Here is a 23,967-nt window from a genome sequence, read left to right as displayed (position 1 = left end):
ATTTTATTTAAAACTACCACTATCATAAGATATGCCTGTGGTTTTCATGAAGCGGAGCAGTGCCTGGGAGGCCTTCACCTCCGGCGATTGCCGCGGCCAGTGACCTAGAATGTTGATTTCAGTCAATGGGCGTCCATCTAGACGCTCCAGCGAACTGCAGAGACACTGTCTTTCCGCAAAGTATATGGGACACTCTCAAAGAATGTGGCCTATAGTCTCGTCGCACCAGTAGGGCCACATGCAGGGCTATTTCTATCATAAACGAATAATAGTTTGTGAACGCCACATCAACCCACTGGCGGCACAGCAAGGTTTCTTCATGTCGGGGTAGACCTTGTGGAAGCCTCAGCTTCAGGTCAGGGTCCAGATATTTTAAGTGACAGATCGCAAACTGTCCAGAATTCAAAATTCTGCACGCTCACATGCTATAAAAACAGAAATAGAACAATGGTTGACGGTCTATATATGATGAAAACCAGATGACCATCTTAGGCAGTTAAAAAGCTGTTAAAATACGCACCTGGATTTGTGGACAACAGGATATGCTACATTTATGACCTCCGCAAACAATGCTATTACTATGCCTATAAGGCCGCCTTTCTATATTATAGCCTATTGTTAAAAAGTAGTGGTGGTTTTCGCCGAGACATTTGATTTATATCTTATAATGCTAGACACTGTCCTGGGTCGCTGTCCTCCGACAGCTGCTCAAACAACTAAAGGCAGAGGACACTCAATCAACGCGACTGGAAGAAACACAAACCAATCTAGGCATTATCTGTTGTCAAGCGCTGCCCACTTAAAACGTTGCAATTTTGGCAATTTTTTTATTTGTGATAGGTAGACAAAATCAAGGTCTGTTTTCATGGTATATTTTGGGGTGGATCTTTCAAGTGAAAACTATTTCCATGGCAGATAACGAAAAGAGAGCAAACTTAGAAGAAAAAACAAGCAACAAACTTTTGCTACTCTAATTTACAGAACAATAGGTCATGAAAGCTTCTGAAAAAACACGAAAGCCGTGAAGCTTTTTCGTTTTTCCGCTTTCATCCTCCAGGAAACAATAATTGAAATTTCGTTAAAAACACTTTATTGGCTCCGCCTGCAGCTTTACCGTTGCAGTCTTAAAGCACAAGAAATCATTTCAAGCATTAGTGGAACCGACTTGTCTGCACCTTATATAAGCGGAACCCCCTTTTCAAAAGAAATAATAGCCTTCCGGAAACCGAGCCTTGGATTGATGATATCAGTGCTAATTGGTGCGAACAATTCAGGGGAAGAGTGCATGCATGCTAATTTTAAAATTTCACATTGCTTTAGAAAAAACATAATTAAATCTGACATCAGTTACGTCGATTTCTGTATCTTAGCCGCTGTTAAGCAGCGGTCTCCAGCCAGGGCTTATAACCACTGTCTTTGGCCACTGTTTTCGGTCACTTTTAGCACCTCGGGACAAGGGCAGTCCCCATCTTTTCCCGTTCGTTCCGCGAAACAGATCGGACGCACTGCTAGAGTTTCGCTTTATAGCGAAGTCGTTTATATATGCAGCACGAATAGAACACAGCACGTTTCCCTTCGTATTGGACAGTATCGTATAGTTAGTGTGCCAAAATGACCTCGCCAATGGGACGAACAAGCTTTTTCGACCGAAGCAGTGACTGCGTAGAGCGGCCTAAGCGCCGCGTATTGGGCAACTCACAGAAATCATGGGCCTAAAGTTTTATGCTCTGTACCTAATGTGATAAGCCGACGGTTCAGATGGCGAAAAAAACTGGTAAGCAGATGTCGAGATAGTGATAAGGAGCTGATAGAGAAATTGTTTGTTGGCGTGGCAGTGAAGGAACCCTTGGCGAGATGGAGACATTATCACTTCGAAATTGGGCAATGATTTGCCATGTTTAGCATGGCTATACTCAAATCTGACTTGGCCAACCCAGAAATTTTATTTAACTTGGCTTGGTTGAAATGGAGAAAAAGTAAATGATGTGGGAACAAGAGCGAGACAGCAGTAGTGGTTCAAATGTAGTTGTGATGAGGTGTTTGCAACTAGCTAAACAATTGTTAGTGTTGTCAAGTACTTGCTCGTGCAAAGCATGACCTTCTGAACTCAGGCAGTGACCTTCTTCTTGCAGAGTGCGACCTTCAATTTAATCATCTGTTTGCGTTTCGCTTCGAAGCTCGGCGAAATGTGAAAAATAATTCGGTCAGCGGCATTGCTGTCTTGATCGCCCTGCGACCTGGCCTCATAGGTTAAATATACAAATGTCAAATTCTCAACACCATTTGTGTGTCCAGTATAACGAATAAAAATTAAATAAATGTTTGACGTTTGCCTAATTAAATTGAAAATTGGCCCAGTTATAGAAGGAAAGCAGACACCGAGGCCCCTTCATAGGTTAAATACACAAATGTAAAATTTTCAACACCACTTGTGTGTCAAGTATAAAGAATAAAAATTAAATAAATATTTCTGACGTTTGCCTAATTAAATTGAAAATTAGACCGGTTATATAAGGAAAGCCGACACGAGGCCGCTTCAAAGGTTAAATATACAAATGTCAAATTCTCAACACTACTTGTGTATCAAGTATAAAGAATAAAAATTAAATAAATATTTCTGACATTTGCCTAATTAAATTGAAAATTAGACCAGTTATAGAAGGAGAGCAGACACGAGGCCGCTTGTTTATTTAATCCGCGGCTGTCACTCCGGCTATCATATGGCAACATGGCGCTGTCTGCTTCGAGAGCCCCTGATTCCTAAAGACTTTCTCCGCATTGCACTTGCAGATGCCTCTGCAAATCTGCAACACCTGTTACCAATTGTACCATAGAAAATTCGAGCGTGTTCGTTCATAGCTTATCTTATCGGCAGTCACATTACCTTATCACATTTATCTATCTATGTAATTCATCGTGTTGAGTCCATGCTGCAAACGGACATGTTATAGAGCCAGCACATTTGACGACAGGTATTACATCACGCACGCCAGAATGTATTAGACAATGGGCCAATCGGTTCAGTTATTGTCAAGAATATAGTTACGAGCTTAACAAAAACTTCTGAACGCGTCTTTTATTGCTTAACATGCAGTCCGAGAGAAACGAAATTTGTTTTTCTAGGCTGATGGGCCGCTTTTGGATTTAGAACACTAGAACACTGGCTTCCTGAAATCACAGCGCACGTTTTGCTTACTTCAGCTAGCGTAAACAACAGCAGATAAAAAGAGCGTTGTAGAAAATTTTCTCCGATGCGCAACGTTTCTTTTTGCATGTTCTAGGTCAACGATGCAAGCGTTTTCTTCTTTAGGTCACTGTTAGCTGTCCTTACTTCGGCAAGATATGAGCTGAAGCATTTCGCTTTAGATTGAAAAAGGTGCCATTTTTGGAGGAACGCAAAAAAGCACGAAATGAAGAATGAGGGTAAATTCATTACTACTACGAAGTCCACATTCCTGACATTATTTCAGTCCTCTGTACATTGCGACAGATAACCACAAAAGACCGCATCAGTGCACAAATGGCTAGGAGCCTAGGTCATCATGAGATAACGAAACCGATCCACGTTTTCTTTGACGTAAGACGGAGCGGCTTCGTAAGCGTCGCATCTCTTGAGTGGAGAGGTGCCGTTGAAGTAGCGTCCACTTTTTCTGAGGGTGTCGATATAGGCCAGGTCGGTTTTTTCCGCATAGTCTCCCCACCGTACACCGTCGTCCTTCTGCGCAGCCGTCAGCTTAACCTGCAGGTTGGCAAAGTGCGTTTCGTTAGTCTTGGTTCAGCACACCACTGGAACCTCTCACCGCTGTAAATTTCTTAGGAAAGGCCAACGTCCGAATGAGCTCCCGATTTGACCTCGGAATTAGGTATACTGTGGTGAATACCTGAAGAACGTTAAAAGGAAACGATAAAGTGCGAGGGGAAAAACATCCACAATATCTTAATGACATTGGTGAAACTGGGGGATATACAGTTAGCCCTTCAAGCTGTTTCTACACCTTTTAGCTCCAAAGTTTTGTCTTTCATAAATACAAAAAACCATTTAGATGAAACTGAAACAAACAAATCAGGTAGTGGAATCTACAAGTCCAAAAGAAGCAGCTCTACAGATGTGATCGTCAATACAGTATAATACGAAGCCGTATAATTGAATACTTTTTTTTCTAACTTAACCGTTAAGTTCACGTTACGGCCTCTTTCTTCTTCAAGGCCTTTCACAACGCTATGCATAGGGCAGATGCACTCCATTTGCCAACAATAACCAAGTAGCCTGGCCACAACTACACGTGTGCGTTACCACATGATTTCATGCTACAGCTTCTTTCTTCTTCAAGTTCTTTCGCAACGTTTGCATAGGGCAGATGCACTCCATTTGCCAACAATAACCAAGTAGCCTCGCCACAACTACACGTGTGCGTTACCACATGATTTCATGCTACAGCTTCTTTCCTCTTCAAGTTCCTTCGCAACGCTTTGCATAGGACAGATGCACTCTATTTGTCAACAACAATCGACTAGTCTCGTCACAACGACAGGTGTGCGTGACCACATTACTTCACGATACGGCCTTTTTCTTCTTCAAGACCTTTCACAACGCTTTGCATAGGGCAGGTGCACGTCATTTGTCAACAACAACCAAGTAGTCTCGTCACAAGGACAGGTGTGCGTTACTGCATGACTTCATGATATGGTCTCTTTCTTCGTCAAGTTCTTTCACAACGCTTTGCATACGACAGATGCAATCCATTTGTCAACAACCGCCAAGCAGCCTCATCACAACACGTGTGCTTTACCACATGACTTCATGATACGGCTTTTTTCTTCTTCATGGCCTTTTACAACGCTTTGCAAAGAGCAGATGAACTCCATTTGCCAACGGACAACCAAGTAGCCTTGCTACAACGACACATGTGCGTTACCACATGGTCAAGGCCCAAAAATAGCATTGTGATCAGAACTGGACGAAGAAACAATTTAACTATGTAAATTACAGGCGGCACCTTTGATCCAATGATAGCAACAGATTTTGGGACATTGAATATTTTTCCCTTTACCCTGACCTTGAATGCACAATAAGACTATGTTTCGCGGAGGACCCAACTGAAATTCCACTGCCATTCCTGAAAGCAACTTAGTCATTACTGAGGTTTATCGCTTCGTTGATAAATGCGAACATTCCGTCGTCAAGCAGAGAATTAGAAATTTCAGACTGAGGTGCTCAGATTCAATAATTCCACATAATTTCGGCTCCGAGCAAGAAATTTCGCACCAAAAGACATTTGCAGATTTATCATGGCTGGCCACCGCGCACTAATAGGCACGAAGCACATGGCAGTGACTCCAAATGCATGCCTGCCAATAATTAGGCAAAGTTATGGAATTCAGAATTATCAGAACTATGGTTGTCGTAAAAATAGTTGTGAAAACCTTGAAAAAATTATCCATTGATTTTAGGAAATTGATCTTAGTGCTGTACTCATGACACGGAGAGCTTTTCCTGGTCTGCAGTGATAAGGCTTCGCAGAATTCTGACCCATCCCCCAAGTTACGATGTCCTCATACCACGACAAAACAGGCCGACCGTTCTGCAGTCGCTTACAGATAAGTGTAACAACGCGTTCCATCCGTTTCTCTGCAGCCAGGATACTTTTCTGCAACGTTAATGGCCGACACGTGCGGGCAGTTGCACGGCTACATTTATATTTACTTTCGCCCGTATTTCAACTTTTTTTTCTTGTGAGAGCAAACCAAAGCATAACATACGACGAAAATATAAGACTCAACCATTAAAGAAAGACAAATGCCAGCCTTTTCGTTCTTCCCAAATATCTGCGCGCCGCTAAAACCACCAGCGTGGATTAAGTATTAAGGGAGTCAAGGTCTCCGCCGGATCCTCGCCCGAATGACGGTACCGATTTGACGTCCTTAATACTGGCGTGTCTTTTAGCAAGAACGACATGCCAATCTAGAACAACTGCAACAACCACTAACAGAGCACTATGTCTCGCGTCCACGAGCTCAAAGTTGAGGGAGGATTACAGAACGTCTGCCTTTGCTGCCAATGCTTGAGCGTTGTACCCCTCGAAAAGCTCGACGGCATATTCCATATTTATTTTCTTCGCTTATTTGGTGCCGCAGAAGCGACAGCAGCGAGAGAACAGCAAAGAGAAAGCTGGTGAAGAAAGAATGCAAGAGGCGACCGATGGCGTAGGGGTTTGTAATAAAGCATGTACTTTCGTAAAGACATAAATTGAAAAAAATCACATATTACGTATACAGAGCGCTCAGCACATGTGACACATCTTTCTCCGTTTTGCGTCCCATCTTGTTTCCTCATGTATACAGTCGTGAGCAAAAGTGGTATACAACACTCAGCCGATAGTGAAGCTCGGAATAATTGCTTTCCAATGCCATTTAACAGTTATCTGAGGTCGAAACAATTTTGGCGGTTCTCCTTTTTATCCACATGCATGTTGGTTTGGTTCGATTGTGGGGTTTAACGTCCCAAAGCGACTCAGGCTATGAGAGACGCCGTAGTGGAAGACTCCGGAAATTTCAATCACTTGGGGTTCTTTAACGTGCACTGAGATCGCACAGCACACGGACGCCACTCCGTTTCGCCTCCATCGAAACGCAGCCGCCGAGGCCGGGATTCGATCCCGCTCCCTTGGGCACAGTAGTCGAGCGCCGTAACGACTGCACAACCCCGGAGGGGCCCACATGCATGTGTCGCTGTTGATATTCATATTGCTGTCTGAAGACGGCATTTCTATTCAGTTTTCCCGAGGTTCTTTACCGGCTGAGTATTGTATACCACATTTGCTCACGACTGTACATAGGTTATTCAAAATGTACCAACTAGTCTAAAAACAACCAACTCATCCAACTAAAAACAATCAAGAAGTACTAGAAAATAAAAGATTATGATGCAACGATACTCCCAAATTGCATTGCTTGGAGAGGAGTGCGAAGAAAAGTGACTGTTGTAGGTTCAAATGCTCAGTTAGTAAGTGTCTAAATTTGGAGGGTTTTTTTAAGTTCATTACCAAAGCTTTTAGGAAGATTGCTCGGACGATGAAAAGGAAAGGTTTCTTAAAGGCATTAGCAAAATATGCGGAAGACAAAATATTACAAATTTCCGACAAAGTGCGAAAAGGTTCAAGAAGGGTTTTCTGGCGGGCTAGTTGGTGCTTGTTGTTCATGATTAAACTGCGCGAAAAAACACGGACATAGACAAAAAACACATACACACATAGAGCGCAGTGCTCTGTGTGTGTGTGTGTGTGTGTGTGTGTGTGTGTGTGTGTGTGTGTGTGTGTGTGTGTGTGTGTGTGTGTGTGTGTGTGTGTGTGTGTGTGTGTGTGTGTGTGTGTGTGTGTGTGTGTGTGTGTGTGTGTGTGTGTGTGTGTGTGTGTGTGTGTGTGTGTGTGTGTGTGTGTGTGTGTGTGTGTGTGTGTGTGTGTGTGTGTGTGTGTGTGTGTGTGTGTGTGTGTGTGTGTGTGTGTGTGTGTGTGTGTGTGTGTGTGTGTGTGTGTGTGTGTGTGTGTGTGTGTGTGTGTGTGTGTGTGTGTGTGTGTGTGTGTGTGTGTGTGTGTGTGTGTGTGTGTGTGTGTGTGTGTGTGTGTGTGTGTGTGTGTGTGTGTGTGTGTGTGTGTGTGTGTGTGTGTGTGTGTGTGTGTGTGTGTGTGTGTGTGTGTGTGTGTGTGTGTGTGTGTGTGTGTGTGTGTGTGTGTGTGTGTGTGTGTGTGTGTGTGTGTGTGTGTGTGTGTGTGTGTGTGTGTGTGTGTGTGTGTGTGTGTGTGTGTGTGTGTGTGTGTGTGTGTGTGTGTGTGTGTGTGTGTGTGTGTGTGTGTGTGTGTGTGTGTGTGTGTGTGTGTGTGTGTGTGTGTGTGTGTGTGTGTGTGTGTGTGTGTGTGTGTGTGTGTGTGTGTGTGTGTGTGTGTGTGTGTGTGTGTGTGTGTGTGTGTGTGTGTGTGTGTGTGTGTGTGTGTGTGTGTGTGTGTGTGTGTGTGTGTGTGTGTGTGTGTGTGTGTGTGTGTGTGTGTGTGTGTGTGTGTGTGTGTGTGTGTGTGTGTGTGTGTGTGTGTGTGTGTGTGTGTGTGTGTGTGTGTGTGTGTGTGTGTGTGTGTGTGTGTGTGTGTGTGTGTGTGTGTGTGTGTGTGTGTGTGTGTGTGTGTGTGTGTGTGTGTGTGTGTGTGTGTGTGTGTGTGTGTGTGTGTGTGTGTGTGTGTGTGTGTGTGTGTGTGTGTGTGTGTGTGTGTGTGTGTGTGTGTGTGTGTGTGTGTGTGTGTGTGTGTGTGTGTGTGTGTGTGTGTGTGTGTGTGTGTGTGTGTGTGTGTGTGTGTGTGTGTGTGTGTGTGTGTGTGTGTGTGTGTGTGTGTGTGTGTGTGTGTGTGTGTGTGTGTGTGTGTGTGTGTGTGTCATGAAAGCTATAGGTCAAAGATCGAGACACGATTTCATGTTGGTAACGCTGTTCCGAGCGGTATAATTGGAGGTTGTGAAGCGTGCGGCGCGGTTTCGGATGGCATGGAGAGATTGAATCCAATAGGCCTTGTTGTGGTTCCATATTGCTGAGGGATATTCTACTTTAGGGCGGATGTATGTCTCGTAAGTGTCTGGTGGATGTAGGGGATATAGCAAGAGGTCTTCCAACGAAACCAAGTGTTATGTAAGTGCGAGCCAAAGTTTAATAATATGGTTCCCCCAAGTTAATCTGTTCGTTACTTCTATAACGTGGTAGTGTGTGAGTTTGTTAGTGATAGCGCCTTGGAGTTGAAGTAACTTACGGGAAGTAAGCAATGCGCATTTGCCTAGAATGAGCATGTATTTGCATTTAGAAATATTTAACTACATGAGCCTGTCGAAACTCAATTTATAAATTCTATTTATGTTTGCTTGTAACAATTCCTTCTCGGTGCTATAGGAAGCTCAATGATAAATGATACAATCGTCCGCAAAAGGATGGACGGATAACTAAGACCCGGATGGCAGGTCTTTGATAAGAATTAAGAAGAGAAGCGCGGAAAGAACAGACTGCTCGGGTATTCCTGAGGTAACTTCAATATTTTAAGATGCATAACCCATGATGACTTTTGACTACAAGCGGTTTGTTCAAAAGCAATGTCTCCACAGAATAAGATAAGACGTTCGAGTGATGGGTATGCAAGTTTACACATTGGACACATTGAGGGACGAGTTGAAATCTTTTTTAGAAATTAAGGTAGATAAAGTCTGTTGGAAATGAAGAGTCGAGATTTAGGTTAAGTTTTGTTGTAATTTCAAAAAGTTGTGTTTTCCACGAGAACCCTGCCCTAAAACCATACTGTCTGGGAAAGAAGAAATTATTATGGCCAATGTGATTTTCAAAATGAGTGGAGTTTATGCTCGAAAAGTTCGCATGAAATGCATGTTAGAGAACTGGGCAATAATTGCCAGGGTTAGTACGGTCTTTGGTATTCAAAAACTATCAAAACTTATCTTGATTTGCAGTCCCCCGGAATTTCACTTGTGTTGAGAGACTGGGTGAAGAGCCGAGGAGTTGCAGAATTTTACTAAGGAATTATTTTATCCTTTTGGTATCTTAGCAACCATGTTATCTCGTTCAGGTGATGTGGACGACTTCAGGATGTCATTAAGCTTTAATAGTCTCTCAGATGTAATTGTAACAGGTGACATTACGGTGTAATTTAGTCTTGATGGATAAATGTTGTTTTCTGCTCGCTTGTAAGTGAAAACAATGGAATTTATTCTATAGGAGCACTCTGAAAGCGGTATGTGTGTGCATTCTCAGGCCCCCAAGGATATAGTGTAAGAACACATTTTATTGAGCACAAGATGTATCGCGAATATAGACATCCAGTAAACAATCATCTGCTGTATACACTTGATGAGGTGCTGTCCTAGTTATTTTTGTCGATGAGATTTTCATTTTTCGCTCGTTTTCCTCTCTGATATTTCGTAATTATATATACCGTCATTGTCCTGCTGGCCTTTAAAGTTTTTATTCCGCCATCTTCGTAGCTTCCTGTGCTGCTTTGTTTCTAACGGTTTGTCACTCGTTCTCTTTTTTTACACAGGAGTTTTTCTAACTTATAATGCTATTTTTCATAGAACACTTCTCTATATTTTTTTCAAAACCCGCTGGTATCAGCGCCGCTTATTCGTTCTTTCAATTCGGGTTTGCTTCCCGAATTTCCTGCACTTCTCTTTCGATCACGTGTATCAATTCCCGACTAATACGTTTATGATCACTTCTCTAGACGTTCTTCCTCTCGTCGAAATTTGTCTTTCCCATCTTGCTGTAGATTCCCTGCCACATTAGTCAGTAGTCAATGACAAACTGCCTCTTCTTGAATTCGTAGGGGAATTTCCCGTCAGATTTCAGTTTCCTGTTTATGAGAACTTGATTAAGCTGCTTACAGAGATCTAGAGTGAACTTCACGTTTCGGCAGTTAAAAAAAAGACAGAAATCTTTCCTGCTCAAACATGTTGTTTGTAAATTACGTTTATTTCCTTGTATCACCTCTACAACCCCTCTTCTCCTTTTGGAATCTCAGGAAACAAGAACCTGTGTACTCTCTCCCTCTCTCCGACATATCTCACCACCCGCTTTTTTTTTTTTTTGTCATGGCTTTCATATCGCCCTTCCTGCTATTTTTGAAGGTTTATTTTTTTTTCTTTGTCGTCCCTTCCTTCCAAGTCACTTCCGCATGGCTGTTTGGGATCCCGGCTTAGTGACCACCTTTCCTTTATTCTTTTTTTTTGTTTTGTTTTATGTTGTACATGCTAGTGTACGAGCTCTGCACTGGCAAGAGCCTCATTGTCGTTTACAATGCCACTAGCGTCCAGTTTAATTTTTATTTCCGCCAACCTTTAACTTTGTTTTTATTTGCCGCATACTCTACTTCGAGCTGTCTTTCCGTAGTATGAGCACTTGATTCTAGAGTGGCGTTTTATGGCATAGCATCGAAGCCTCGTTAAAACAGAATTCCGGGGTCCATCGCCGTCATCAGGATGTGATGTTGTGGAACCAGGAGTCAAGGAAACATTGATTGCCCGATGGTATACTCGACATCGTGACATCTCATAACACGGCTGAGCGTGACTGTTGAATAGGTTGTAGTTGGTACCTTGGTGCTGGCGTCTTAACAGCCCCGCGTATCAGGTAGGAACGAAGCCATAATCAACGCTGCCTATTTCTCGCCCTTGTGAAAAAGTCACCAGTCGGACAGTTAACACGAACGTAAAAGTTTGCGCGGCTGCACACGATCAGCTTATCAGATCATTCAGCTTGTGCTCGATAAATTCCCACCTTCTGGCTTTTCAGCCTGACCAAACCTCATCCCCTTTACTGGGGTTTGGCTTTCAGGAGCCTCCACCTCCAACTGATTGCCCAAAGTATCCACATAGGACCCTAGTTTCACGTTTCATTCCTTAGCACTGAAGCCTGATTGGAACACAAATCAGACGCCATTGCACTACGTAACGTGGCCAGAGTTCTGATTGGTCGACAAGTTCATGCAAGAAGTTTCATGCAACTGCATGAAACTTCGGCACATAGTCGATCGCTGATTGGTGTGTCTCGTCATAAGGCCACGTGCGTCTCATGGTCGATCGAGTTTTTAGGTGCGCTGTCAGTGACATGGCCGGGCAGTTATCAGCTGCGCTTGGTCCTGTGCAGACGCGCCTGGTCATTTCAGCGTGTCAGGTTGCAATTAGGTAGAAAACGTGTGCATTTCCACCTAAAGCCGGTGCATATAACGTGCGTATAGCGCGGCAGCAGGTCCCGTTCTCAGGGATATTCCACGTCTTTTTCTTTCACAATGTGAGCTGAAAATGGCGGGCATGCCTTTGTCTCGTGATAGGTAGCAAGTAGCAGTAGTCCCTGTGGTGGCTGGTTTGTGCGAACACTTAACATGGTCTAGTTGGCAGACACTGGCTACTCGGGTTTTACCGTTAAGATGCATGGCGCGATGTCGACGTCGAGCCCTCCAGGGCTCTTAAATGCCGTTTTAGACAGACTGCCCAAAGGTACTCTTATATGACTTGGTTAAGTGGGGATTTATACCTATATCGGTTGGCCATTCATAGAATGTGTTGGCTAATCATTGTATGCTAATTAGTATGCGTAGAATATATTAGGCGTGAATTAAAAGATAATTATTAAGCGAATAGCAAAGGGCGTGTACCCAAGGGAGCAGACAAACGGGATCCACTAATGCTGTCGCGTCATACCCTTAGACAGAACTTAAGTTTCTTCAACTCTGTTAATTATTTTTTTTACCTAAGTTTCTACCCGCCCCGTCGACCGAAAGACCCGTCGATGGCAAGCCACTTTTAAGGTTCGTCGGCAGAAGTACGAAAATAGCGCGCGCACTTTGGTAAAGAAATATGCTGACCTTCAAGACATGCATGCGACAGTAGTAGTTGCGAGAGTGCAGGGTCATCGTCCGGCGCTGGCGCCAAGGCAGCCTCAAAGTGCGTGCTTGTCGCTCCTGCTTGCATTCACACATCAGTATCCACGTGGAGAGTCGACCATTCACACCATCGGTGTGCGGGCGAACGTCTTTCCCATGTTATTTGCAGACCATGGCGCTCCTTGTGCGCACAGAGGCGCCTTCCATGCAGCCACAATGCCGGGTCAACATGTGTCATGTTTTGAAGAAGCGTGTGCATTTCTGGAGTATAATCGTTTCCCTCGGATAGGCGACAGCAACCGCTGTAATTCCGGCTCGAAGTATCAATCACTGCGTCACCCGAGAGTTACGCGCTAACGAAAGAGCTTTGTGAATGGATTCCATGATCTGAGCTCTTGCATAAGCACGGATACGGTGACGGTGCCGGCACTATAGGGTGCAATCCGGAAAGGAAGAGGATGTTGTGGCCTTTGCGGTCGTGTTAGTAATTTCGCATCACTGCAATTAAGCATTCCTAAATGTATCTGCCCAATATTTCTTGCTGTATTGGTCTGCATGATTATTGCTAAGCGCAAATAAATCAGACATTGTACGGAAAGCACAATGCATAAAGCCATGCTGAAGAACACAAAAAATTCAAGTTTGGACCACAAAACTCTATTTAACGCTCACAAAATTCGAATTACGACTTGTAGAATCTGAAATTTAGACACAAAAATTATACCATAGAATCACAGATGCTGCTTCCAAACCTGACCATTCAAACCACCGACCACATCGTTCTTCAGATCAGCACCTAACGATGGCCCAAATATGTCTAAGGATTAAAATAACTAAACAAAGAAGTCTCAAAATTGTAGACGTGACGACGCTCCTACATAGCTACCTACGCGTTGTACGAGCCGCCGCGTGAAATGGCAATAGCTGCGAATATTTCCTCTTCTCCGCGTGACTTTTGGGCTTCACACCTTCGCTGTGCGCTGCTCCAACAAATACGAAAGCCTGACTAATGAGGACACAGTCTACATCTACGGTGTGCAGCTGTCTCTAAGCTGGGGTTGTCTTGTTTTATACTTTGCAGTCTATTGAAAACACGAGTGCTTTCACCAGTCAGAAAAACAAAACAGCTGTTTCCCGCAACACTGAACATAATGTCGACAGACCAAGTGTCTATTTTGTCTAGCATGTCGGCGCACTAGCTCACAACTGGCTCATTTACTGTGAACTGGGAACGTAATGAACTTTAAGCATACGCAGTCATATCGTGCAGCAATGAATATGAGATGTTCTTCGCTCCGTGTTCCTCCTCACTTTGACGCCATTATTATACTGTTTACTGCTTATAGTGTTTTCGATTTGCTTATGGCGAAAATAAAAAAAAAAGCCACTTCGAGAAGCCGAGCGTATAATCTTTTTTTTTTTCTATCATGTTATATTTTCCTTCGGTATAGCACATCATAAAGCATGTAATGTAATTTTCTTTCCAATGGCATAAAAAGAAACACGACATGTTTTACTTGAGCAGAAAAAAATTGAATGGCTAAATTTGGGAAGATCGCTGAAAAATTGACAGAATTCGCGAAATATAGAAATACAATTTTAGGTTATATATTTATATATCAATCTCAAAAACAAATATGCGAAGTTACAGCATTCTCCAAACAAAACTTCGAGGTAAAAAAAAAATCATTTCTCGCCCGCAGTGTTTCGTGCTGCCGCACAGCACATTCTCCAAATTCGACACCGGTGCGTGTTCAAGAAACCATTGTCTGCTGCATTGCTTGTGGCATGAAATGTTTCGCAGCATTAGTTGTTGCTGTTAGAAAGGTGTTGAAAGCACTGAACTTCCTCTGTAATTACAGAACGGAGCATTGCAGACGGCCATGTGTCGACAGTTCGCTTGGCTGAGTGTCACTTCTGTACGAAATAAAGTACTCCTAATGGACTCAATCTTTCCACGCATATCTGTCCCTTGGAGCAACAAGGTAAAGTGTCGATGCCGCAAGATGCCCAGAACACAATCTTGGCCGAATGCGTTAAGGTCACGAAGAAAACGACACCTGTTTCATATATGTTGGCAAGCTTCGCGCGAAAATGGCGATTGAGAAAAAAACGGATTTCGATCCTAAAGCTCAGTTCTTTTGCAGAGTAATAAATGGCCTTACTCGTTGAGATACGGCTCAGGTTTATCAGATTTTAGCATTTTGTGGCATTAGTGCTATTCGGATGTGCGCAGTCAGCAAGCAGCAAGTGCTTGCTCAGATTAGTGAGGCAAATATTCTTACTTTACACGATAGGCATTTACCTGAATACCGCTAGCGTCGAAGCACCACGAGCAGTGCCATCCAGCGTAGCTTGGCGATGCACCTTCTATGGTCCACGGTAGCTGGAAAGTTCCTGTTGGTGGCAGCTTCCTCGGCGAGTATTTTTCCATTCTACGAAGGCGAGCCAAGTCGTTGTGGTACAGTTTCCGCAGGAACGCTACCGTGCACGCAACTCCCACCATGGTCTGCTTATCCATTTCCCAGAAAAAGCCGTACAAGAACCATCTCATGCTCAACGCGATCGGCTCACCGTAGCCGTCGTGGTGCTTCAGAAAGAGCAGGACGTCGCGGCTGGGCACTTCGTCGGCATCGGCTAACATCACGAGGTCGTCATCGCGTACGTCCTCGATCTTTCGTTGACCCGCGGCCCAGAGCGAGGTGCGTAAGTAGTTCTCCGGCGCCCAGGGGTCACTGGGGTCGTAGTTCCGGTCACCCACGACTACGTGTACAATCTTGTGGGCGTCCTTGCGAAGAAATCTGGCCGTTAAGTTAGATTGAAAATGCAGCGGCTTCGCCGTGCCGAACAAGGTGAAGTTGGACTCGCATACGATATAATAGTCGACTGCGTCCCCAAGCTCTTTAACGCGTATCTCGAAGAGGTCGATCTCGTGGTTGATCACGACGCCGCTGAATATTTTGCGTGGCTTAGAGCGACGCTTTATGAGATCCTGAGAGTACCACACCTGAAAGCTCTTGGTTGACCACAGGGCTTCGGGAACCGAGCAGTCGGCGCCATGCCAGCCTTTGCGGCAAACACACATCTTGTTCTCTAGGTAAGGTACAGTTCCTTCCGCAAAGCAATCGACGCGTTTCCAAGCAGCTTCTCCTGCGACCACCAACCCCGTCATATTTAATGACGCACTGATTGGCTCCTGGCTAGTAGTTACGGCTAGAATGTGGCCTCTGCACTCGAGTCCTTCATCAGTCACAGACTGGTTCCTCCACTCACGTTGACCTGTCGCTCGTCTTTGCCAGAAAGGAAGGGCTTTGTAGATGACTACTGTAGCAATGATAGCAAGCACGCACCAGTCCACTACAAATCGTCGGAGCTGCCGGCTCATGGCAATCGGCGGTGCAGGGCATATACGAAAAGAGGCAGCTGGGAAACAAGTGTTACAATTTCGCAGATCGGGTCTCACAACCGGGGCATTCTCCACGGAGCGCTTTTTTTATTGTTTTTTTTTTTGTGAGTCGCAAGGGCGCAAAGAGCAGCTGCGCTTACGGCTGGGTGCTTCGACTGTAACCTCATAAAACCGGGGGCGGAGGGCAGCACTTCGTAGCATGCTCGCCATGAACTATTAAGTATACTACCCTTCGGGGCGCAGCACTGTACCGAAAGCGACGCACACTGCGAATACGAGCCCATATAATCGATAAAGAAAATGGCTAAAAATTTGGCTCCGGAGTGCTATAAGAAGTAATTGGTCTAACTGCTCAGCAGCAAGTATTTAATACAAATTCTCTGTTCACCTGAAGGAGCATAGGGACTATGATAATGCCTGGGCTGTATGACCATGGGTTACCGCAATAATGCAGCCCTTTCGTATCCTAGTTGCTCCATAGCTAAGTGCAACCCCTTACCAGCTCAAACTAACAAATGACAGAAGCGAGACCGCGACAGCAAAGAATTTGGTTCAGAACGCCGGGCCCGGCAGCCTGAAAACGAGTCTATACCTGGTTGACTACTTTGTCATAACTGTACGGAATTAAAAGAGGCAGTATGTAGACTTCTGAGTATGTGAAGAATGATGACGGTATCAACAGTCTTCCGTAGCTGCATTCCTGCACCTTACTTGCATAGAGCAGGTTGACGCCGCTAAAAGGACAGGTAGGGCATATGGTTAGTGCTCATGTGCATGTGCAATGCAGTAATGGACATGGTCCTTTCTAACTGCGTACAACGTTGAGCGGCGTCCTCTCCATACACGAGATCCGGATACAGAAAAATGAAATGTTTTTTTTTTTGTTGTTGTTATGGCTACCCTATTTTGATGTAACTATTACCAGTGTTCGCGGAGGTTGTGGCAAGAGTAAAAAAAAAGGGGAAGACGATAGGCCGCTAGCTGTATTTTAATCAGCAGGGGGCTTATTAACGGATGTCACTCGCATAAAATACCTACCAATATAGATAACAGTTTATTTCTTTATGTTATGTTGTATTTAGACAGGTGCCTGCAGGATATTCATGCCTGAAGATATCTTTTAACACAAAGTTTCGGATAATGTTTTTTTTTTTTTACATTGATTTAACGCAACGATGGGGATAGAGGACTACGCCCTTTGTCACTGAGGCATGTGTTTTACTGCGGAATTGCATTTATGAGCTACACTTTTACCTTCCTTTGACTGCAGATTATCGCCCGTACATCCTCCGTCCATCCGTATCCCATGAAATTTTTTTAAAAACATCCCTCGCGCCTATCAGGTACCTTTACGGAGAGGGCACAGGCCTCTCGGCTGGATTACGCTGAGCCACAACAGCTGCCACGTGCAAAGAGAGGCGAGTAAAAGAGATGCGAGAGAAAGATTGGTGTTTGCACAAAATGATAATTCCATCCCTGTCTGAACTAACATGGAGGTCATTAATTCTTTTTACAGATAGCACCTGTCCAGCTACCAATGAACATAGGATTGGTGTGAGAATAACGGCAACACAGCGGCTGGAACCAGCGCGCATTTAGTAAACCTGGAGGTGCAAGTGGTAAGCGAAGAATCGCTTATAACTGACACTGGTCGAGACCTCTAAATATGCAATGTCGTCGTGATACAATCAGAGAGAGCCTCCGAAAACGCTGTAGCATTTTGCCCCTCGGGGCGCGCACAATCTTTTTTTTTTTTTTTTTTCGTGGTGCGTTCTTTATTTCTTTAGTATGAGATAGCGGCCTCACTCGCAACTGCCGCTCCCGTCCACGCGCTAGAATGCTAGAACGTGAGTGCAGTGTCCCCTTTCGTTCTCTTCTTTTGTGTTAGTTTTGGGGATATATACTAGGAAAATAAAGAAAAAATTTACATTATTTGAGTCTTTGATGGGGGTGGTTTCCCATGTCGCTGGTAAGCCACTGTCGCAAACTTGCTGTCTTGGTTCTCGGCGACCTGGCCAGCTCTCCCAGGTTTAACAACGTTTGTTGCCACAGGTCCGAGCTGTGCCCGAGGGTATTTGGCATAAAATATTTTCACTTCGTGCTATAATGAGGTAACTGAGGTTTGTACACTCTAGGAAGCTTTTGCTTTCTGCAAACTGAGATAAGTTCAGCTAGTATTGCTGGGCCAGGGAACGAGTGTGCTAAGAACTGAATGAGAGTAGTTTCGTGCTCTTGATTGAGCTTAGCGTCGAGAAGTAGGTATTCCCTTGTGACCCTTTCATATGAGTATGTGATTAAATTAAGTGTGAGTAGATGACCCATCGCTGACCTGGCCTTTCTGATTTAGAAGCGCGCCTGGATCTGCCCGCATAGCGAGCCCTTGATTGTGTTGTTTACCTGTGCGTTTTCTAGGTGGCAGGAATATGTCGCGGTCTCTTTTAGTTTGATACGGGTTCCCGCGCAGTATTTCTTAATGTGCTTTGCTTTCGATAATTATTGCAGTTTTTTATTATTGTTGATGTTATGCGATGATTTAGTGCAGTTTTGATAATTTCCTCTGAGTCATCTATAATTAGGCGCATGCTATTGCTGCTTCTTGAGCTTCCTTTGTACTTTTCGCAGGCACGATCTGTCTCTATTCTTTCTCCTTTGTGGTCAGCTTTAGTTCCTGGTTGGTTTGTCCCGGCTGAAATATCTACATGTATAAGACGCCGGCGCCCTTCTTTCTTGTATCTGTCAAACCACCCTCATCTGGAAAGCATGGATTATTTGACAGTAAATAAAATTTAATGCAACTGTTTGCAACAAGAGACCGGGAACCGGCAAATATTCTGAGGTTAAGCTGCGCCATTAGTGCTGCCAGGCGGGTGCTTATAAATCATGTAAAGAAAGTCATGCTCAAAGGTTTATTTATTGAGAAGTTTTCTTGGTGCTTCTTGCGTGCACTTTGAATGAAGACATGAAACAGGGCGAATGCGTTCCCATTGTGGTGTCATCTTGTGACAGCAAGGTATAAACGGTCGCTGTATCTTTCTCCGTATTTTACACTACCATTTCAATGGTAGCTACAGTGTCATCATGATCTTCCCGCTGACATCGTCGCGCACTCTAACCCAAGCCATTTCAGAACCGCCATTGAAACTTTTTTTTGTTAATCTCGACAATACTGTCAAGCCTACCCCTCATGTAAAACCCCATACTCCTGGGGTCTTTGAGGTATTGGAAATAAATAAATAAATAAATAAATAAATAAATAAATAAATAAATAAATAAATAAATAAATAAATAAATAAATAAATAAATAAATAAATAAATAAATAAATAAATAAATAAATAAATAAATAAATTGGAGAGGACACGGTGTCATCCGCGAGTCAGACCTCGTATATCACTTACCTTGTTAAACTCACTATCGAATCCTTTCACAGGGATCAGGTCCAAACAGTCATTTTCGAATAATTGTTCATGAGCTCCGCAAATAGAGAAGGAAAAAGTCCTGCAGTTTTACATATTTCTGCTTTTAGGCGAAAGAAAATGCTTTGCAATTCTGCGCTAGCTAAGGCAAAAATATGAGATTTGGTCGGCACGGTGAAACATCGGAGGAGACATTGTGTCGAGCATGAGTCCGCTTGCCTGACCTTCCAGTATATGTCGCCGCTGGGCACGTTGCGCCATTATGTTCAAAATACCCATGCATACTTGTAACTGCTCTCTCTAAATCATCTAATTAAACAAACATAAATACCGAGAGAATTCTGTTACTTGAGCACTTTAGGATATTTTGCTTTCTTTACTAATTCACTTTGTACACCATTTATATGTTTGCCTGTAAGTGCTCAGATGCTTTGTGGCTGTTGCTGTATTAAGCCTCGAGAACCTCTCAGACTACCGTTGTAATGTTTCGTATGAGGCCGACTTCCTGCACGTGTATCATCGGAAAGAATAAACATTCATTCACTAATATACATACTGTACAAAACGCGCGACGGTACGCAAAGCAGATAGCGAAGCCTGATGCAAGATATGTGAATAAAATACTTTTCTCAATTCATGCATTCTTATCTTTAAAACGAACTGATAACGCTTGTTCTTTAGAAAGGCACATCGAAGAGTCTTATTTAAAAACGATGACTCGCTGGGTAACTAATGTTTCGAGTTTGTGTTCGATGCAGGTATACCTAAATAAGGTGTGACCATAGTTCATAGTGGCGTGAAATTGTTATAGAAGTATTAGAATTTGCTGCCTTTGCGCCAGTACGCTGTCGTAAAACAACTAGAAATCCCACATAAACATTCGCTCGCTCTTGACATAGCAGACAAAGGAAACCAATTAGTCACACTCCCGGTGGAAATAATGCTGTTAACCTGAGGTTGCTTAATATGGCGACGTAGTGTAAGGCGAATTTTGACAGGTTTTATTTTGTATAGGACAACGTTCGTCGTGTTCATTCTCACGCTGTTTCACATCAGGGTGACTGTTTTGTCCATCTATTTTCCCCGCTGCTCCACTGCCCCCCCCCCCCCCCCCCCTCCTCCTTTCTCGAACCCACTCGAGGAACACATATGAATGATTTACTGAAAGAGAAAATGAGCCTTCCTGGCCCCCGGGCAGTATTCCAAAAACTGCTTGGGGTCGCATTCTCGAAAGCAGAGCACACAAGTCAAGGCAGAATAATATGAATGAAAAGAGCGAAAGGGGAAGCAGTGAGTTTCTAATAACAAGAAAACCTTAAGTCAGAGCTTGGTGTATGAATTATAAATCAAAGCCCGAGTCCTAGGCACGGCCGTCGCACACATGCATAATGCAGAGATCTCTGTTCGCTTTTTTTCTTTTCGGTCCCTCTCCCCTCTAGATATTTCCTTTGTTCTAGAAAACTCTTGGCTGGCGCTTTTTATTCGTGGCTCGATGAGCTCAGAGTGCTGCGCTTGGGTACATGCGTTATATGCTGAGCTCAAGGATTTCATACTCTAGAGAGGCCAGAAAAGGTCAGAATTTGGATACGAGTTGAGTGGTTGAAACGAAAGATGCACCAAGTTAGGGAGAGAACACGTTGCATAGAGGTTTTATTCCCTATATGTTTATCCTGTGCCCATAGTGCCACATAATGCACTCAGGGAAGATCCCCTAAGCAGAGTATATATACGGGTGCGTACAGAGCTGCGTAGACGAGATAATGGCACGTGACGTTATGTTTCTACAACGAGAACTTGTCTAAAATGATACAGTCTGCACATAAACAACCAGAGTTTTTACATCACTGCGCTCCCTCCATCACTTCTTTTCTTCCTCTTATGAATATTTCCACGAGCACATATCTCTCTAGGAGCACGAGATGACTAACTTTCAGTATAGTGCCACGTTATCTGACATCTCTTTTTTTGTGCCAGGGGTTCATAAAAGTAGAATGCAGCGGCGTACAGAACATCTATCTAAAGCAGGAGTAATTTGCCTTGGCGGCTTGTGAAAGAACAAAGCCTGTCAACTCAGACAAAACAAAGAAAAGCCATCTCAACTTATGCGTCTATGCACCGGCGACGGCTCACGCCTGAGTCTATCTACATCAAGCCTAAGAGCTTGAGTTGAGTTTAAAAAAAATATATTATCAATATAGTCTGCATATATTTCGTTATTCAAGCGTGCAGTTCAAGAAGGTTTAGAGGAAAGCGCGTCAAAATTCGAAACAGTCGCCTTGTTTTTCATCTTTCGTAATTTAACTTGCCGGAAGCGTACTAAACCTAGATGTATACCAGTTTACCGTGCGCCTCCTGAGCACGCGCATTCACAGGAATGGTGGCAGCCACGGCCACTGCACCTGCATAGGAGGGTCCGGTAAACCAGTACATGTCTAATCATCTCCACTCTGCTAAACGTCTCTAATGTTACATGGTTGCTTGTCTCTATCCCGTCATTGCCTTTAACCAAAATGTAAAGTTCAGATGAAATAATGCTCATAAATAAGAAACGTTAGTGCATCGAAGGCTCCTAATTGTCGTATAATCCACAACCTGCTAGACAAAATAGGACAGTGCACAGAAGTAAATTAGCCACCTCTCAGAAATACCCGTGTTAATCAGATTTGCAGGAAATAGCGTAACGTTAGCCCGATTAGCACGGACAGAATCAAAGGACTATTCCCATCACAAATACTTTGGCTAAACGCAACTCGGTAAATGTGTTTTTTTTTTTTTATTCTCCGCATCAGTCTTGCTTGTTTCATATAGAAAGGCTTGGCGCTTAAGCATCATTACGCTTTTGTTTTATGTGCCCCAATTCTTCGTAATGTTTCCTCATTTGGGGTCGCAGCCGTTGATCATCTTCAACATACCCATGCGTTGTTCGACTTGACAGCAGAGTAGGCCAGACAGAGTTGGCTCCATCATCCAAATGTGTTGTGCGAACACCCATGCTTCACTGGCGCATACTGCGAACCAGTTTGAATCTCCCCTCCTTAAGAAAAGATGGGGCCTTTCCTGCCCTTCGCACTCTTTAATTCTTGTACTCTATGACGGCAGTACGTTTGAGTACCAATGTATATAGTGGCATCGCTCTTTCTTAATTCTCTAACAAGCTTTTCCGTGCACGTTAAAGCTATCTACACGCGAAAACAAATGCAGAGCTTTGAAGTGAGAAATAAAGTCATTATCGTCACTTTAAGCCCCAAAAGACACCGCAAAGGTCATGCTTGCATCTCATGTAGGCGGCTGCTGTAATTCCCTTGGGTAAGAGCACCAGAATGATAATTTTCTTACAAGCTGGAAGAGTTCAGAAGAGTCTGTATTTGAAATGAATCAATGCTATAGGATAATCAGTGGTGCTTGTTGGGTTATGCTCTGACGTGCCGCAATAGTGGCGGGCAAAAATATCCTCCTAAATGACTACATGCTTCCTAATTAAAAAGTCCTTCTTTAAACCTTATATCGATGCTTAAGAAAAAGGTCTTTCATTTGCTTTAGGTTGAGTCGAAGCACACGTGTATCACGCCCCTTCAATATTTTCGAATAATTTCTCTTGTATTTGTGAAAGTAAGGTGGCTCTGAGTGAAGAAAATGTCACGTATTGCCACAAGCCGCATTTTCTCCCAGGCTCCCCGGGTTTATAACCGCTGCCTCTGAATTCGGAAAGCCCGCTTGTCAAAGGTTTCAAAATTCTTTGACGCGTTGCCATTAATTTTCTCTGCTATTTTCTTCACTCAGTTTTATTTTGCGAGCTGAACTTAAAACCGAAGTTTTGCTTTTAATAGGTACGATTGCTACATTTCAAGTGCATCACTTCAAATCCCATAAAAAGACGGTCCACTAAGTTTTACCTTCCGCCAAGCCAAAAATGATTGGTGCTTTAACGTTTTCTGTTCTTCTGCCTGACGGGTCGAGTTTCGCTGTACATGAGCTATCTAGATGTTTCTTGCTTTGTACAGGGCAGTATTTGCCTTAGAGGGCTGTAAGGGCCGCTTTCTAAGTCACAAAACCATAGTGCATCACAACATCACAAACAGCCTCTTCCTAATAAGGAGTGAAGAGAGATGCTTAAAATAGTTAACAGGTAATTTATTTGCAATTATGAGCAGCGCTTCAGCAGTGAGGGTGGCGGGAGCGCAGAAAAGTATGGCAAGCTAGCCTTGAGTGCCACTGTTAGGCAAGTCGCCCATGAAATATGTTGAAAACTTAGCCCCCAGTGAAATGCAGGTGAGGCCAAGAGATCTATCGTCCGAAAATTAAAAAAAAAAAATTTACAGGTAATCACTACGATATATGCGATGAGGTATGGTTAGAAATGTAGTGACGGTGCTCGTACAAATTCACATCTCTAAGTCTGTGGAGACATTCAGAGCTGTGCCTACGAAACGTCTCTATTTGCATATGCGCCCTCAGCATTCTTATTCTTGAACTTAACTGGAACAATTTTTATTGTTGGAAGTTTTTCGCTGTATTCGGGTATCTCGCTATGTCGGGGTGTTTTCTTACACACGTGCCTTTCTTCATTTCCCTGTCTGTCGTCTTTCTTCTCTCCCACCTCCCCCATACAAAAGAAAAGAAAAAAAGTTCTGCATTTAACCACCTGTCAATCGTGTCAGGTGGTTCTCCCGTGTACCACCAGGGTAAGGCGGGAGGCACCTTTTGCCACCAGCCAGGAGGTAGACGCTTCAGGAT

General features: G+C 43.7%; 1 protein-coding gene across 1 annotated transcript; it reads right to left on the bottom strand.

Moving 5' to 3' along the window:
* Nucleotides 1–3,456: 3,456 nt before the first annotated feature.
* LOC146208376 (beta-1,4-mannosyl-glycoprotein 4-beta-N-acetylglucosaminyltransferase-like) lies at nt 3,457–15,798 on the bottom strand. The gene is made up of 2 exons (XM_084578461.1): nt 14,719–15,798; nt 3,457–3,739 (listed from the first exon to the last, which is right to left on the bottom strand). Exons 1-2 carry the CDS (start codon nt 15,796–15,798, stop codon nt 3,533–3,535), a joined length of 1,287 nt encoding a protein of 428 aa, XP_084434587.1. The 3' UTR covers nt 3,457–3,532.
* Nucleotides 15,799–23,967: the final 8,169 nt, after the last annotated feature.

This window comes from Amblyomma maculatum, chromosome 1 (genome assembly GCF_055883805.1).
Source record: "Amblyomma maculatum isolate TAMU_Amacu chromosome 1, ASM5588380v1, whole genome shotgun sequence".
Classification (NCBI taxonomy): Eukaryota; Metazoa; Arthropoda; class Arachnida; order Ixodida; family Ixodidae; genus Amblyomma; species Amblyomma maculatum.
This window is presented reverse-complemented; position numbering and strand designations above follow the sequence as displayed.

What these genes read in the sequence shown, in the direction of transcription:
- LOC146208376 (XM_084578461.1), bottom strand. Translation starts at nt 15,798, where the DNA reads ATGAGCCGGCAGCTCCGACGATTTGTAGTGGACTGGTGCGTGCTTGCT. An exon ending in TCGACGCTAGCGGTATTCAG is followed by an intron (nt 3,740 to 14,718) that starts GTAAATGCCTAT and finishes GCCAACCTGCAG; the next exon opens with GTTAAGCTGACGGCTGCGCA.